Here is a 15,530-nt window from a genome sequence, read left to right as displayed (position 1 = left end):
GTTGCAAAGTCTGGGCTGATCGGGGAGCCCTGGGTCTGCCAGTGGATGGGAGCACAGGGTGGTCCCCAGGTCTGGCTCTGCGATGACACCATCGCAGGTGTCCTGCCTGCCCCAGGCTGCAGACCCGCGGGCTGGGTGGAAGGTGGTGAAACCTGGCTTGAACCCAGCCTCGAGCCCTGAAGTAGAGATAAGGACCTGAGGAGGACCATGAGCACAGCCCCTCTGGCTGCACAGCATTGCATTCCCCTGGGGAAGGAGGGATGGGGTCAAGTTTCTTCCTGATCCAAAACTCCACAGAGGCTGCCACTGTTTTCAACGGGTTTTGAACTGGCTTCCCGGTTTCGTTCTGTGTCAATACAACACCCGAGCAGCTGGGCATGAGGAAAGCAGAGAAAGCTTTCTTTTCTGACCGTGCAAATCATGCCTTTCAAATCTTTCCGTAATCTTGGTGATGGGTAAAACAAACCCACTTTCTCTCCAGGCTGAAAAATTGGCGTGACAGGCACTAGGAAATCTTCCCTCCCCTTTCTTCTCCCCCTTTAGGAAAGAACAATAAGCCCTGACGAAAAGTGTGTATGCACTGATGCCAGGAAGCTTTGAAACCAACTCAGGAAACTGTCTGATCATAAGCATTAGAGTCTCTCTTGTGTGTTCAGTTTTCATCAGACTTTGCTGCGTTCACGTAGGGGAGGCGAGTCAGCCGCTGCTCATCTCCACAATCTAGGCAGACGCGTTTCTTGTTTTCATCCCACCACTACTATAGCGACAGAAGCTCAGGGAAGAAAATGCCTGAGGCAAACAACCGGCGTTATGCATCAACCGCTGATGAAAAGGTTCTGCCTACGCGTTCGGGTACATTTAGTTTGGACCAGGAAAAGCAAAAAGTCATGCAATCCTCTGACGTCCATTAATCCATCTTCTGTGATTTCTACTGCGGGTACTTTGTTTTCCTCTGGGGACCTAACTTTTTATTTAGCCATATATTCATGGCTGCTGCTGCCGTTGGCTCGCTGTTGCACACATTAATTGCCCTTGAGCAGAGGAATGTCTCCCAGAAGGCCTCATCCTTTCTCTGCACCAGATCATAACTTCTTTAATTGCTGCCGTTAACTTGCTGCTGGCTTCATCCCCTCCGCTCTCCCTGAGTGGAGCAGAACAGCGTGATCCTTCATGGGGCCCCATGTCCCCACTGATGCTAATCTGGGCTGTGCAAGGGGACTTGCCAAAGTACCCTCTCCAAGGATCCCCTTTCTCTTTGTGAATCAGAAATTAAAATTATTACAGCAAAAAAGGGTCTGGCGCGAGCTGCCAGACTGTACCACAGATCTATCAGCTTGGTCGCTGCTTGCAAACAGTGCATGAGTACAAGGTTAGGGCTTTGATTACTTAAACCAGGGCATGTGGACTGTTTCTTTGACCCGAGTTGCGTATTTCTGCTGCCACTTGGTTTTAAAAGCTTTTAATGTAGAGGCACTGTATGGCTCACAGTCCCATGGGCTAACAGCCACAGATAGCTGTGCACTAGGCAGTTTTACACAAGGAAGTCATGAGCTTCCAAACACAGGTATCCTGTGGCCTTAATATAGAGGATAAGACCTGTTTTCTGCTGCCTTGATTATAAGAATTCGAGAATCAAATCATTTCCTATCTTATCCTTTTTCAGTTGTTGCCATGGCAAAACCCCAGAGAGGAAGGGGGGGATTGTACCAAGACATTGGAACATCAACTTTTCTCTGAGATTGATTAAAACATGTGTTCAGGTCCTCAGTCTCACCTAGATGCTCACATGGAAGTAACCTCACGCGTATGAGCAGCTCTGAAGAGCACAGACTACTTATAGGGCCAGTTATTCAAGCAGGGGATCAATGTGCATCAGGAACGAGATAGGGAGGCAGAGCAAATGTATTTATTTCTTTATTCAGGTAACAGTTTCCTTTTTCTGTACTTCACCTGCTGCTCTTTGGGATGTTTTCCAGGTTGCATCAAGTGAATTTCGATGCTCCCACTTGTGAAGGTAAGCGCCGAGAGAAGCTGTCCTTGATAGGGGACTTCTCTTCTTCGGCGGAGTTCTTCGTCACCATTGCAGTCTTCGCCTTCCTCTACTCGCTGGCTGCCACCGTGGTTTATATCTTCTTCCAGAACAAGTACCGTGAAAACAATAGAGGCCCTCTAATTGTAAGTGTGCATTTGCAGCATTTTCAGGCATAGGTCTTAACCTCTTGCTTTTTTGGTGGCTGAGGCTGTGGCGTGGTCTGGGAGATCCAAATGGCCCAATGTCCAAAGCATCTCTGCATTCACCTGGGTTTTTTATCTTAATGGTGATTTAAACTTTTATCATCAAGGGTAACAGAGACTATGCAGGTGGAGTTTAGTCCTAATTTTGTATGTACTTGTGGGATTCCCTGCTTTGCCCCCACTGCCTGCAGTGATGATGTTCACACAAATAATGAATATGTTGCAGGATTGGGGTCCAAGCCATACATCTGTGACAACACAGCTTCATCAGTGGGGGAAAAAAGGGAAGAGGAGATCTTGGGCATCATCCTAACAGATAAATAAAACCATGTCCCTGACCAAAGCCTAGCCAGGGAGATTGCTTATTGCTAATTACTGCTGAGTTCAGCCAAATTATTTTCCTTTGGAGACTTATGTGGCTGGTTTTCCAGTATTACCTGAGCTCCCAGCTCGTTCGTGTCTCCATGCTGGTTTATGAGGCTCCTCACTTTCTAGTTATCATTCTATGCACCCGTCAAGCTGTGGCTGTTTGTGCCTTTATTTTTCTTTTTACTGATTCCTCAAGGCTTGTGATAAAAAGCAAGTGCTGCTGTGCATTTGCTTTCTCATAAATCAAGACTGTGAAGCCAGCGAGAGCTATTTTGTTCAAGGTGTCCGTGCATCCCGCCCTGTGAGATACCCCTTGGTCTTGCTAGGCTGTGAAGGGCTGTGTGCTGATCCTCCGCTGCGATGAAGTTGGGTCAGGTCTCGGCACCTGCGGGCCGTAGGGCTGTGGCACACTCTCCCTTCCATGAGCAACTCTCTCCTCCGTGACTGCAAGGATAAGGTTATGCTAAGGTAGAGGAAGTATAAGTCTTGGTCTGAGGAGAGCAATTCAAAGGGAAGGCAGGGGGAGTTTAGTGAGGACTGACGTAAGGAATGAGTTAGTTTTGGATTTCAGAAAAATCTAAAGTTTTATGACTGACAGAAACCTGACATTTGGCTGAGACTTGTCCTTAAGTGACTGAAAGCCACCACTAAAGAGCATCAGAAAAATATAACAGAAAGGAAAATAAATCACCAGCACAGAAAGGCTGTACCTGTTACAGGAAACAACTACAGTAATGGTAAGCAAAAGATTAAACTGTAGGAAGGTAATCTTAGCATCACAGGGTTTTGAGGGAAAGATTTTCCTGCTGCAAGGAGATGTGAGTTGTTTTATTTAAGTTTGCATAATTCAGAACTGATGAATTGTTACAGAAGGAAAAATTCTCGTTCCACATCAAAGGAAATGAATCTTCTTTATTTGGGAAGAATGGGACCTTTCATCTCTCCCTAGAAAACAGTGAGGAAAGGAAGGGAAATCTTCACAGAGGAGAGGTAGAACAGGCAAGATAAAGGGGTCCCTACAGAAACAGTAAATAAATAAAGTGCCTTGCTTCTGCTTGATTCAGTTGATATCAAGTAATATCTCATTTCAAACTGTCTCATTGAAGAATTAGTTGCAGAGATCTGCCATTTTCATTTTCTTGCAGGAAATAATTCTTTCTTCTGACCAACCACATTATCCTGTGTAGCAATAGAAAAAGGAAAGAGGAAAAATAATACTAACACGTCAGATTATGATGAGGCCGTTTGCCATTTTCCAGGACTTTCTTGATACAGCTGCTGCAGTCATGTTTGTCAGAGGATACACGGTGCAATCCACTACAGCATTAACGTGGCATTGATTTAATTTGTTCTATGTAATGGATTGTAATTTAATCTACAGGTTAAATTTAAGCAGTCTGTTACCAAACCTTCTGGTTGCAATTTCCCAGTCTTTAAACCAAGCCTAAATGAGCTTATTTTTTCAGAATATAAAGATGCTTCTGAGTTTGTCCTACAGCAAAAGCAGCTCCTGCCAGTGAGTGGTGTTGGGAAGTGGCTGAGGGTTAACGCTCAGCTTACGCCTGCCAGGAGGGGAGTCCCATCGGCCCCAGCCACCTGCTCCAGCATCTCCTTTGCACTGCCAGCTCTGTTGTGTTGGCTATTTTTAGAAAAAAGACGCTTTTTCACCTGGACCTCATCCTTGCTGGTGTCTCCGGAGGCTGCCCAGTGCAATGATTGCAGCACCACAGCCTGACTGGGACAGGGTGTGAGTCCTGCTGTGCAGTGGAGGTGTAGGGGAAAGGCAGAGCCCCAGGCAGAGAAAAAGCAAGCAGCTGTAGCCGAGAGGAATTCAAAGGTCAAGGGAAACTCAGAACGAAAACCAGCTTCCCACGGCTGCAGGGCTCACCTAAGGGATGTGACACATTGCGCAAAGGAGGCAGGCGACGCATCTTCCAGCTCCAGGCAGATGCTACGCTGAACTGACGTACCCAGCAAGATCACACATAGATCAGATCGGATGTGTGAGTATGTCTCATCCCTGAGATTGTTCCTCCCAAAGAAAAGCGCTGCAGAAATCTGTGAGGTGCTTTGTGCACGCCTGAGTCCAGCCAGCGGTCCCCAGCACGTGTCGGTGCAGGAGGCAGGGCAGCCCTCACTCCTTCTTCTTCATCAGGTGGGATCTGTGTGCCAGGCATCGTTTCCAGACTACCAGTTCTCTACCTCTTAGTGAAGAGTTAGAAGATGATAGTTTCATCTGTCCTTGCTTCTGCTGCAGTGCCTGATCACCATTTCGTATTTAAAACCATTCCCATTTTAAGCCTTGTACTTCCTTTTGGCTTGATATTTGCTCAGTCTGGGGTGACATCTGCCTTTAAGCAGCACCCTCTCAGAGCTGGCTGCCTTTCCTCCTGATAAATTTTCAGGCTTTGAAAAATGAGTATGACAGGAGAAGCGGAGAGAGGGAAAAAAACTTTCACTTGAAATTTTAAAATATTTTTTCAAAAAACCTTTGCACAGCCAGTCAGAGCACCATCAATACATTACCAACTCACAGCGGCCTGACTGGATGCAGAAGATATGATTATAAAGAATTTAATGACCGCTAAGTCACGAGAAACTCGCAGAGAAAATTTCAGTCACAAATGTTTCAAGTTTACCTTGTTTATACAGATATAGGGAAACCCAACTGCATGTGCTGAGATCTCAGCGAAGCATCACTTTAACTGTGGAAAAATATTTTAACGTTCAGTGTGAAGTGAGACATCATGGCAAGGAAATATTTCCAGTAGGAGAAGCCATTAACTCCTTCCATGGCTCTTTGGCTGGCACTGGCATATCTTATTCAGTGCGCAGTGAGCCGTGTCTGTTGCTAACATCGCCTGTCCCGTTTTGGGGATAAAAATCTTCGTTTTGCTCACACAGGGCCCCAGTTGTGTTACTCATCCGTGATGGAGGTGGGAGTCAGCCCTTCCCACAGGGCTGTCAGCAGGGAGCCCTTGCCGTGTGTGCCCTCCGCCTGCACCACTGGCTCCACGGAGAGATCATGTCGGGGGGAGCTTCATACTGGATAGACAAACCTAAGAGAGGACCTTGGATTCCCCATTCCTAAAGGATGAAGGAGCAGTTTACCAGGGATTAAATACCTAATAGATATGTGCAGTGTGTCTCTGAACTCTGCAAACTGCAGCTGTGAATTTAATTTCGTTGCAAACTCCCGCCTGATGCACGTGTACGCCTCGGTTACAACAAGTCCAAGCCAGTTTCTCAAATGACTGATTAGTGCTCAAGAGCCAGAAACATTTTAAAGAAATTAATTGGAGACGGTGACTTAGATTTTAATGAATGCGATGTACAGAATCTCACCAGTTTTCAGTATATCTGCATCTCTCGGACCAACCTAAGCTGGTTTCCACTGGTGTAACCCCTCGTACCCTGGGGAGGCATTGCTGGTTTGCAGTGAGAGCAGAGATGAGCTGCACCCTGGGGCTGCCACCCCAAGCACCTCTGTCCTGGTGCCCTGCTTCAGACCTATACGTTTACAGCTGCTTGCAAGCAGAGAGTAACCGAACCAACAGTTTGTCCTGTGCTGAAGTGTTAGGGGATAAAGGGTAGATGCTTCCATATACCTCTGGAGTAGGAAAATAAAGGAAAGAATAGTCACGGTCGATCAATACCCATCACTCAGAATTCTTACTTTTTCCATAGTTTCTAATACCTCATACGTACTCCATTTAAAACGCACACTGACAACTCTTGTCTTTATGGACTTTCAGGCTTGTCTTTTGGAAGTTATAGATTGGCCATGAAAAACCACATGCATTCATGTATAAATGTAAATCACTTTATTAGTATTACAATCAATTAATATAGAAGCATAAAATTATTTAGGCAAGAAAAGTGACTGACATAGCCCTGAAAAGAGATACTTCATTTTTATAGTGATTACTTGATAATCTCATTCTTACAGTGCATAAAGATGCTTACATGTAAGAAGATGAGATCTTTCCCTTGCATCTGGAGTCCTGTGAATAATCACATTAAGCGGAAAGGCATTTAGTTCTTTACATATGTTGTGGACCAAGTGTGTTAAGTACACTCCTAGTCTGCTCTTTGGAGATGTCTTTGATTATATGGTTTTTTTCCTCCCCTTTGTCCAGTTTTCTAGAAAATGGATAGGAAAAGAATAAAGAGCCATCTGTAAAAACAAAGACTGAATCCTTTGCAGTTAAAAAATGAAATTATGAATAACCTGAATAATTCTTTGCATATCAAAGAGCTCTTTCAGCCCGCTGTTGTCATCTCCCTTTTGAAACACAAGCCATGGTGACCTTGCTGTACATGCTGGTGCCTCCCAAAGGTCTCTACATGTCCCTGCCAGAAGCAAGCTTGCCAGGCTGTACACCACTGCAAGAAGCGTGTAATTCTTTCAAAGCTTCATTTGGCAGAAAAATCTGGGTTGGGACCTTGTTCAAGTGAAAAAAGATCTAAAATGTCACTGTAGGAAGGTGTTTGCTGCCTGCAACAACCTGCTGTTGGCCACTTTTCCAGGCTAGGGCCAGGACTATGGCTTTTGCTGGAGCGGTTCTTGAGTTTTTAGGTCGGTTGTGACTGTGGCAGCAAATCCTCTGAGCGGTTTGCCCCTGCTGGGGTAAAGAAATCTCCCTCTGCTCTCGCGTGGCTGTCCATGAAACCTGTTGGCAGTGCTGCCGGGCTAGGCAGGCTCCGGCTGGGGGGGTTTATAGGCTTCGGCGTTTGAGGAGTTGCTCCCTTGTATGCTGTAAATGTACGAGAGGGTTTTGTCAAATGAAAAGGTTTTGTAGCGCGAGCGTTAGCGGATGGAAACGCTTGCGGAGAGGCACGGAAAGCCCCGTGTGGAAGCCAGTGACAGGGCCAGCAGCTGCGGTTCAACGAGGGAGGAGGGAGCGCGAGCGCGGCAGGGATGCCAGGCACCCTCCGGCTAGGCCAGAGCTGAGGTTTTACATGTTTTCAAACATAACAGCCCAGGGCTGTCCTGCCAAACTTGGACCACGTCGGCCGGGAGGGAGAGCAGGGCACAGAGTGCGCGTGGGGACATGTGCGTTACGGTGCTCCGGGGGGTGCTGAAGCCACTGATCCGCTCGGAGCAGACGAAACTCGTCCCCTTTCCAAGTGGACAAGCAGCTTCTGCAGATGCTTTTGGCTGGGGGAGATTATGCTGGACGCTGGGGGATCCGAAACTGTGCTCGGGAGACTTAAGTGACTGTAAGTGACTGCCCCCTCCACAGACAGGCATTTTGCAAAAGCCAGTAGCTTCATAGCAAGGAGAAACGTTTCAGTTACCGTGAAAAGAAAAGGCATTCACAGTTCTGTTCTAAAACATATAATGTATAAAATTGTTCCAAGTAGGCTTTTTTTGGCAAACTCAGTAATAGCAAGTTTCAACTTGAAAAAGGCAGCAAGAATTTTTTTTTCCTGTTACACATACTTCAGGCTCTTAAAAACTCCCTCCTTGGATATTCAGCATATTTTAAATCTTGTTTTCTGCTTTCTCCTACACTTTCCTATTTTGCCTCCTTCCCAAAGGCACCTGTAGGCAGACCAAAGTATCTCAGCTGAGATCTGAGAAAGAAACTTTGCAATTAGGAGTGTAGCGTAACCATACAACAATACACACCGAAGAGATCTGTAGGCACCATTTCAAGAGAGCAACTACCAAAATTACTTTGTTCCAAAGGAAAAAAAAAACAACCACCCATGCTATGGGGATATTAAACATTCAAATGCAAGATTTGTTTTAGTATGCAGACACTCTGGCTTTAATTACTAAGGAGAAATTCCCCAGATAGGCATTAAGCCACAGAACAGCTTAGCTTGAAATTCACTTTTATTTTCAGCATGTCATTATCTTGTAACTCTGTTCCACCCAGAGCTGTGAAAATGTTCAGCCAGAAATCCAAACCCACTTGAAAACAAGAGAGGTTCAAGTTCCAGCCAAAGAGGAAGGTTAGCAAAGATTCAAAATAAATAGGAAGACGCAAGTTTGCTCTAGTCGTGTATTTTGCTCCTGCACGGCGCAGAGGAGACGGAACAAATCTTCCAAGAGCCCGAGTCTGGCCATGTAGCCTTGGTGAGAGCACCTGCTGAAAAAATCCTGATGTTTCATTAGCCTTTCTCTTCTATCTTCTTGACAAGCTGCTGGCTGGCTGGCAAACGGGCTGCATCGTTTCTTCTCCGAGTCCCACCGTGCGATCTTTCCCTTTTGGCTCAGTGTGTTTCTTGCGCCCAGCCAGACTTTACAGTTTTGGGGAGTTCCTGTATAAAAGGACTGATCCCAGCCCCCCCCAGGAGCAGGGACCCTTTCCCCAAGGCTCTGATCTGCTCTCAAATAGAGGAATTCGTGGCAGAGAGGGCAGGATCGGGCAGGGTTAGGCTTGGGTGGACACCCTGGTGCAGGGGAGCAGAGGACGTCAGCAGAAGCCTGGAGGATGGGGTGAGATGGAGAAGACAAGACCTGAGAAATAACATGAAATACATAGTCCCTTTAGGACCAACCAATTTTGGTCAGTTTGTCTCTGTTTTCTTCAAATTTCTACCTGCTGTTACGCATGTATTTTATTGCTATTGCCACCGCGCTGATTGCAGAGTCTAAAAGTGTGGTGGCATTGAGAGAGAATTTCTTGTCATTTAAAAAATGTATTCCCCAAAACTCTGGTGTGTCCCCATCTATTGTGTCAATCGGAACCTATATGGGGGCTTGGCATCCAGGTAGATAACACGTCAAGCCTTATAGCAAATAAAGAGCATATCCCATCCATCGTAATCCACAGCTCAGTGAATATCTGGTGTTTCTACCAGCTGGAATTTTTAAGAAATGTTTGCATTTGAACTTTTGCCTCTAGGAGTTCGTTTCTCATTCAGTTACTGCTAGGACATATAAGATACAATAATTTCTTTTGCTGGAAATCTCCCTGAGAAGAAAAATTACTCTGGGCTATATGCCTCTGCCTACCCAGAGTCTCTTTGGGTGTTAAGATCGTTGTCAACTCCTGGGCTTCACGCTCTTCAAGAGAGCCCATTTGGGCAGCACGAAGGGAGATCAGGGGAGCTCAAAGCTTGGTGGCAGACACAGGCCTGCAGAAAACAAATCGTGGCACTGTTAAAAGAGAAGGATGTGTCCTTTGGGAACGCATCCAAGCACAGTTAATTTAATCCCATCTGCGTGAGCGGAGAAATCCTTTGTTCATGGCTCACTTGTGCGGCTGGTTTATTGACTGGTGCCTCTTCCGTCGTGACGGGGGCTCGCGTCCTCCGTCCTTGCGGTGCCGCAGAGAGCTCCTTCCCCAAATGTCAGGTGTGCTCGTAGAAGGTGAGAATGATGTTTCCTAGGGATCACTTATTTCTTTGGATAGCGACCCAAAACGCTGTGTTCTTAATGAACGTTTTCTCTTTCTTCCATGTACACCTTTACTTTGTAAGGGGGAAGGGGAAGGAGCCCCCATGGGAGGTGGGATATCAAGACGCAGCGATGCAGTTAGTGGTATGTTAGACTTTGGCACCTCTACCATCTGTTGGGGGCTGACAGATGGGATGAAATCTGACAGCAGAAAGGCTCTTCTGTTTTAGCAAGACACAAGAAAGCTTGAAAAATCACACCTCCTCCCTCCTTTCCCCCCAAACCCACACAACAACAGTGTCACTTGGCCACTTGTTCTGGCTAAGACAAGGAGAAGTTTATGCCTGTGTGTGCTCCTGAGAGTCTTTCGAGGGAAAAGTGAGCAGAGTGGTTCAGAGCAGAGCTGCTCGGAGGCGCTGGATCCCGGAGGGACCGCCACCCCTTCTCCCCTCTCTTCACATGGATGGCAATTAGGAGCAAATGCTTTACCAGGACAGAGAGGAGCTGAGGAGTCTCTGTGCTTGGCAAGTCTTGCTGTTTATTTGTTCGCTCGTGATAATTAGTGGCTGCACGGCTCATGCAGCAGGGACATTTGGCCTTACCTGTAGCTGGTGAGAAAACTCCTCATCTGGTAGCTGAGGATTAGCCAGTTTCAGGTTCTCCCTGAGATGCTGCCGCAGATGGAAACGCTTCGTGTCGGAAACCCACCCCGGCTGTCCGTAGGAGCACCCGGGGCGAGAGCCAGCCCTCAGGAGGGCCCAGCTCCTTTCCCAGCATCTATATTTTTTAATTGATCCCAATTCATCAGCCAGGTGCTGTGAACAGCCACGTTTCCAAGGCAGCTCAGTATCCTGGGTACCGGCCACACGCTTGTGGGAATCTGGCCTTGAGGTTGGAGATGCAAATGGCAGCTGAAGGGCTCTGGCCCATTAGGCACATCAAGAAATTAGCTGAAAATTAACTCCTGAAAATTAGCTCTGTAGGTGATGACAGTAATCGCAACCTTCCATGAAGTAACAAGCTCTTGTTTTTTCCCTCCTCTGATGCAAACTTTCAGTTTTGCGGTAATTTTTAATACTTTTTCTTCCTAATGGACACACCAGTATAATGCTTCTAACTAATTTGTCTTTTAGGATTTCATTGTGACAGTGGTCTTCTCATTCTTGTGGCTAGTGAGCTCATCTGCTTGGGCTAAAGGACTGTCAGATGTAAAGATTGCGACTGACCCAGACGAAGTGCTGTTACTGATGTCTGCCTGCAAACAGCAGTCCAACAAATGCTTGCCTGTTCGCAGCCCTGTTATGTCAAGCCTCAACACTTCGGTTGTAAGTGACTTTGATTATTCTTTTCACCCTTACCTTGCAAACGTATTTTCATCTCTCTTACCCGTGTATTGACCTAAATCGGCTGGTGTAAACCAGTTAGCTGAAGTTATTTAATTGGAAGTACAGTCTTGCTGCGGGGAAAGGCAGAGCGTGACTCACGACGGCTATCTGCTGTGGAGCAGCAGCGGGATGAGCGTGTAGGGCTGGGATGGGGAGAAAGCAAAGTGGCTGTCCAAGTGCATTGGTTGGCCTGTCTGCTTTTAACTTGCTCGCTGCAACGCTTTTGAAAACGGGTCTGTGCGCTCCTTTAGGAAGAAAAGGGTTTGCGCCTTACAGATGCCTTTAAAAATCCTCAAAAAAACCAACATAAAATTGGTCTTCAGAAAGTTTTAAAAAAAAAAAAAAAAAGAAACCGTCCAGGCCAGCTGACCAATTAGTATCTCTCTTTTTAATTATTTTCTTTCAATTTTATCTTTCCACAGTTTCTTTAAACTAGATTATGTATTCGAACAAAAAAATTATTTTGGCCTAAAACCTCAACTTTTTTTGGAGACAAAAAGGAAAGCAAACACCTTGTGAGCTAAAGGAGGTGAATTTGGGAATTTGCTCCAAAGCTGAGAAAATTTTCCAGCAGGTTTGGGGAGAAGGATGGGCTGGGAGTCGCTTTGACTTTCCCAGGACCCTTCAGGGTCCATAAGGTTAGGCTGGGCTGTGAGACCGCGGCTGCCGGGTGACGAGCTCCTCTTCTCCCCCACTAGGTCTTTGGCTTCTTGAACTTTATCCTCTGGGCAGGCAACATTTGGTTTGTGTTTAAGGAGACGGGCTGGCATTCCTCGGGCCAGCGGCACCCTCCGGACACCATGGAGAAGCAGCCCAGCAGCTACAACCAAGGTGGCTACAACCAAGACAGCTATGGGCCGGCCGGTGGCTACAACCAGCCGGGCTCCTATGGCCAGGTGGGTGAATACGGCCAGTCCCAGAGCTACGGCCAGAGCGGGCCAACCTCCTTCGCTAATCAAATTTAGGGTTCACGCAGCACGAGCTCTTGCATCCCTCACATGTAGAGAGTTTAACACGTCTCAAGTTTCAGTGGTGCCAGATTTTTAAGGGTTTTACATAAATTAATACTACAACACGGTGTTTAGTGTCGATCGAAGATCTAAGCCTACCTCCTGAGGCAGATGGGAGGTGGCCGGTGGGCTGGAGTTGGCCTTTTTTTTTCCCTGACTAGCCAGATACGGCGGATATGCTCATCGCAGGTGGTGACCTGGAGTCAGTGTTGTAGTATGTACTGTAGAGATAACTTTATGGTAGTTTTGTATGTGTCGAGATGGTAGAAGCATTTTGTAGCCTCAAGTCTGTAGTATTTAATATGCATAATATAACTGAATTTCCTTCTGCATTTTGGTGAAAAACGAAAGTGGTTTACTATTATTTCTACAGATTATTCTGTATATCCATGCATGTAACATTGCACCTAAATTTTCAAAACTGCCTGTCTGTGACTCTTCAGAGCATTTGTTTTGGTTATACCTTTTTGTTTCAGAAGACTTTACTATTATTTCAGTTAACTGAGTCATCCGTAATTTAGTGCATGGATAAGCAGTTTCATACTACCAAATGTCTGGACTGTGTAAATGGAACTTCTCAACTTCTGCCACTACATTTTGTTAACTGTATGTTTAAAAGAAGTATGCATCTTTTATATATTTTGCAGAGTTGAATATATGGCTTACCCAAGTTCTGAATGCTTTGTAACTAAAATGTTTTTCCTTGAAATGGCATTCAGTAGTATATATGGTACCTGACCAATGTTTATTCCATTTAACTCAGCTAAGTATTCATTCTATAAATCACTATTTCTATGGATGTTTTGTGAATCTTTTAACGTGAGCTGTGGAGAATAAGGACCAAGTAACTGTGTTATATGTTTACAAAGGTATTTATTTAACTAAGATAACAGAGGTGCAGATATCAGTATACAAAACCATGTGAAAATCCCCAGTTGCTTGATACAGCAAAACATGAAACCTGCATGTATTGTTGTGAACTTACAAAGCATAAATATTCCTTTATACCCTCTTATAGTAAGAAAACCTTTCCATCCATGCTGTTTCAAGATTGTTCGATATCCCTCTGTTCTGTCACTGCTCTGAGCGCTAGCTTGGTGCTACCGGAGAATGTAACTGGATTGACCAAATAACCCAGGCTCAGAGGAACTCATCCTAAAATAGCCAGAGCCAGACTTGTAGCCTGTTTGGGTTTCTCCCTGGGAAATTCAGCCCTTCCTCACTACAGCATATGGGATGCATTGACACAAATGAAAGCCTGAAGCACAATATACTAATCAAAACTGATCATCTGCATTTCTAAATCAAAGTGTATCAGTATATAATCTTATTGTATGAGCTGTAATGTTGAAAGCATCTTAGCTTAAAACAGCTTAGTCTCTTCTATGATTGTTGTAACCAATTTATGGCTACTCGGTGGATGAATCTATATTGTGATATCTATTTGATCCTAATAAAGTTATTGCATACAATGCATGTTTTCAGAGTATGTTAATATTAAAATGTCACTGCAAAATAACTAAGATAACTATTAAAGATAAATAACTATTCCTGTGCTTGACCTTACTGGTCGTTCATACATAACAGTTAACAATAACGGTTATTCTTATTGTTTTCTAACACTTTTATGAGGATTGTTCTAATGTACAGTGGAGTACGACACTTCTACAGACATTTGTCATTAAAGGTCAGTATCACAAGTTTAAAAAAAAAAAAAAAAATTAAAACTCTGCAATGTAATACCTGCCTGCCTCTTCACCTCTCTTTCTACCTGTCAGTAGGACTAGCCCAGTACTGTGCTAACTATCCCAGTTCTGTGCTAACTATCCCAGTTCTGTGGATTGCTGGAAAGCCATGTTTGAGCTGTAGAGAGGACAAACCAGAATATCTAAATGGCCTAGTATTCCAAATGGGAGCAGAATACAATTTTCTGGGTCAATGAAAAATTTTATTTTGGCTCTCAGTTCTTTTGTTCCTTGCTTTTTTAAGTTTGGAAAAAGTTAGATATAGGCAAGCCAGGAGAAAGTGAAATATGTGTGTGTGGCAAGGGATGGGATGTATGCTCTTCATGCCCCCTTCCACATAGTCCAACTACTTCTTTTTTTTTTTTTTCTGAAAAAAATCCGCGATGTCTTAGTTGATCACGAATGTCCCAGGTTGGTTTATCTAAGCCTCTCCACTAGAAATAGAGTTTTTTGTGTCAACTAGCTTTCTCTTCATGAACTTTTCCACCCAGACCAGAAGGGTCCAAACTTTTCTATCCAATGCTGAGGGTTAGAAACTTGAGTTTTGCTTAGGTTTATTCCTGCATTTCAAACAAGCTAAAATTCCTGTGTAACCATGCGAGCACAGGAACTGCAGCTTTCAAACCCTCAGGAGCTGACACCCCAGGACAAAGGGCAATTTCGAATACAAGATTGGGGACAGAATTAAGATGGTGACTTATTTTGCGTATTATGTGCGTAACTCCAAATCTAAGATTTTCTCATGAAGGGCAGAGCTGGTGGAAGAGTTGACAAAAGTAGTGAAAAAGGCACATGTTTTCATGCAAGACTTGTCCTTTGCTTTACCCAGTTGGCCAGATCTTCACAGGTACATTAGCTCCTTGCTGCCATGCAGGACAGTTGAGCTGGTTGTTGTTGTCTGGGAACTATAGTCTTCACTGTGAATTAGGAGGGATGAAAAATCTCTTTATCTATAGCTTCTCAGATTAATATAGATAGTATGGCAGCAGTAAAAGTGAAAACAAAAAGGATGCATGCACTTGCCTGTGTTATGTAAGAAAATGTTTCCTCTGGATTCGAGTCTTATCACATCCTTTGGCAATCATTGACAAATTTGAAGTTGATTTGAACTGGGAATAGCGACTGTATAGCAAAGTGTTGAGCAGCAAGATGGAAAAGACTGTATTTGATGTTTTAAGACAAATAGCTAAGTAAACTCGAGCATCCTCTGTGAAACTGCTGCTGACAGCCCGATTGCTTTCCTACTTCATCATTAGTGAGTATCTCTGCCAGTTAGTTAAATAACTAGGTCAGCCTGGGAAAAAACATGTTCCTTGATCTTCTGTGCTGTCCCTCCTGCTTTCCCATGTGTTTCTCTTTATAGCCCATTTCTCAGCTACCCAAGATGGGAGCGCATCTGCATTACGAAGTGTAGAGCTGTGGAGGAGAGGCA

At 44.9% G+C, this 15,530-nt stretch overlaps 1 protein-coding gene across 1 annotated transcript in view; it reads left to right on the top strand.

The window, feature by feature from the left end:
* Positions 1-13,827, top strand: part of SYNPR (synaptoporin) — a 111,741-nt gene extending 97,914 nt beyond the window's left edge. Inside the window, exons 5-7 of the mRNA XM_010573329.1 lie at positions 1,977-2,175; positions 11,092-11,283; positions 12,042-13,827. Of these exons, the coding sequence (XP_010571631.1) occupies positions 1,977-2,175; positions 11,092-11,283; positions 12,042-12,308 (658 nt within the window). The 3' untranslated portion in view covers positions 12,309-13,827. The remainder of the gene's footprint in view (positions 1-1,976; positions 2,176-11,091; positions 11,284-12,041) is intronic.
* Positions 13,828-15,530: the final 1,703 nt, after the last annotated feature.

This window comes from Haliaeetus leucocephalus, unplaced genomic scaffold (genome assembly GCF_000737465.1).
Source record: "Haliaeetus leucocephalus isolate CR32 unplaced genomic scaffold, Haliaeetus_leucocephalus-4.0 Scaffold2, whole genome shotgun sequence".
Classification (NCBI taxonomy): domain Eukaryota; kingdom Metazoa; phylum Chordata; class Aves; order Accipitriformes; family Accipitridae; genus Haliaeetus; species Haliaeetus leucocephalus.
The sequence above is the reverse complement of the archived record's forward strand: the minus strand, read 5'-3'. Positions and strand labels throughout refer to the sequence as shown.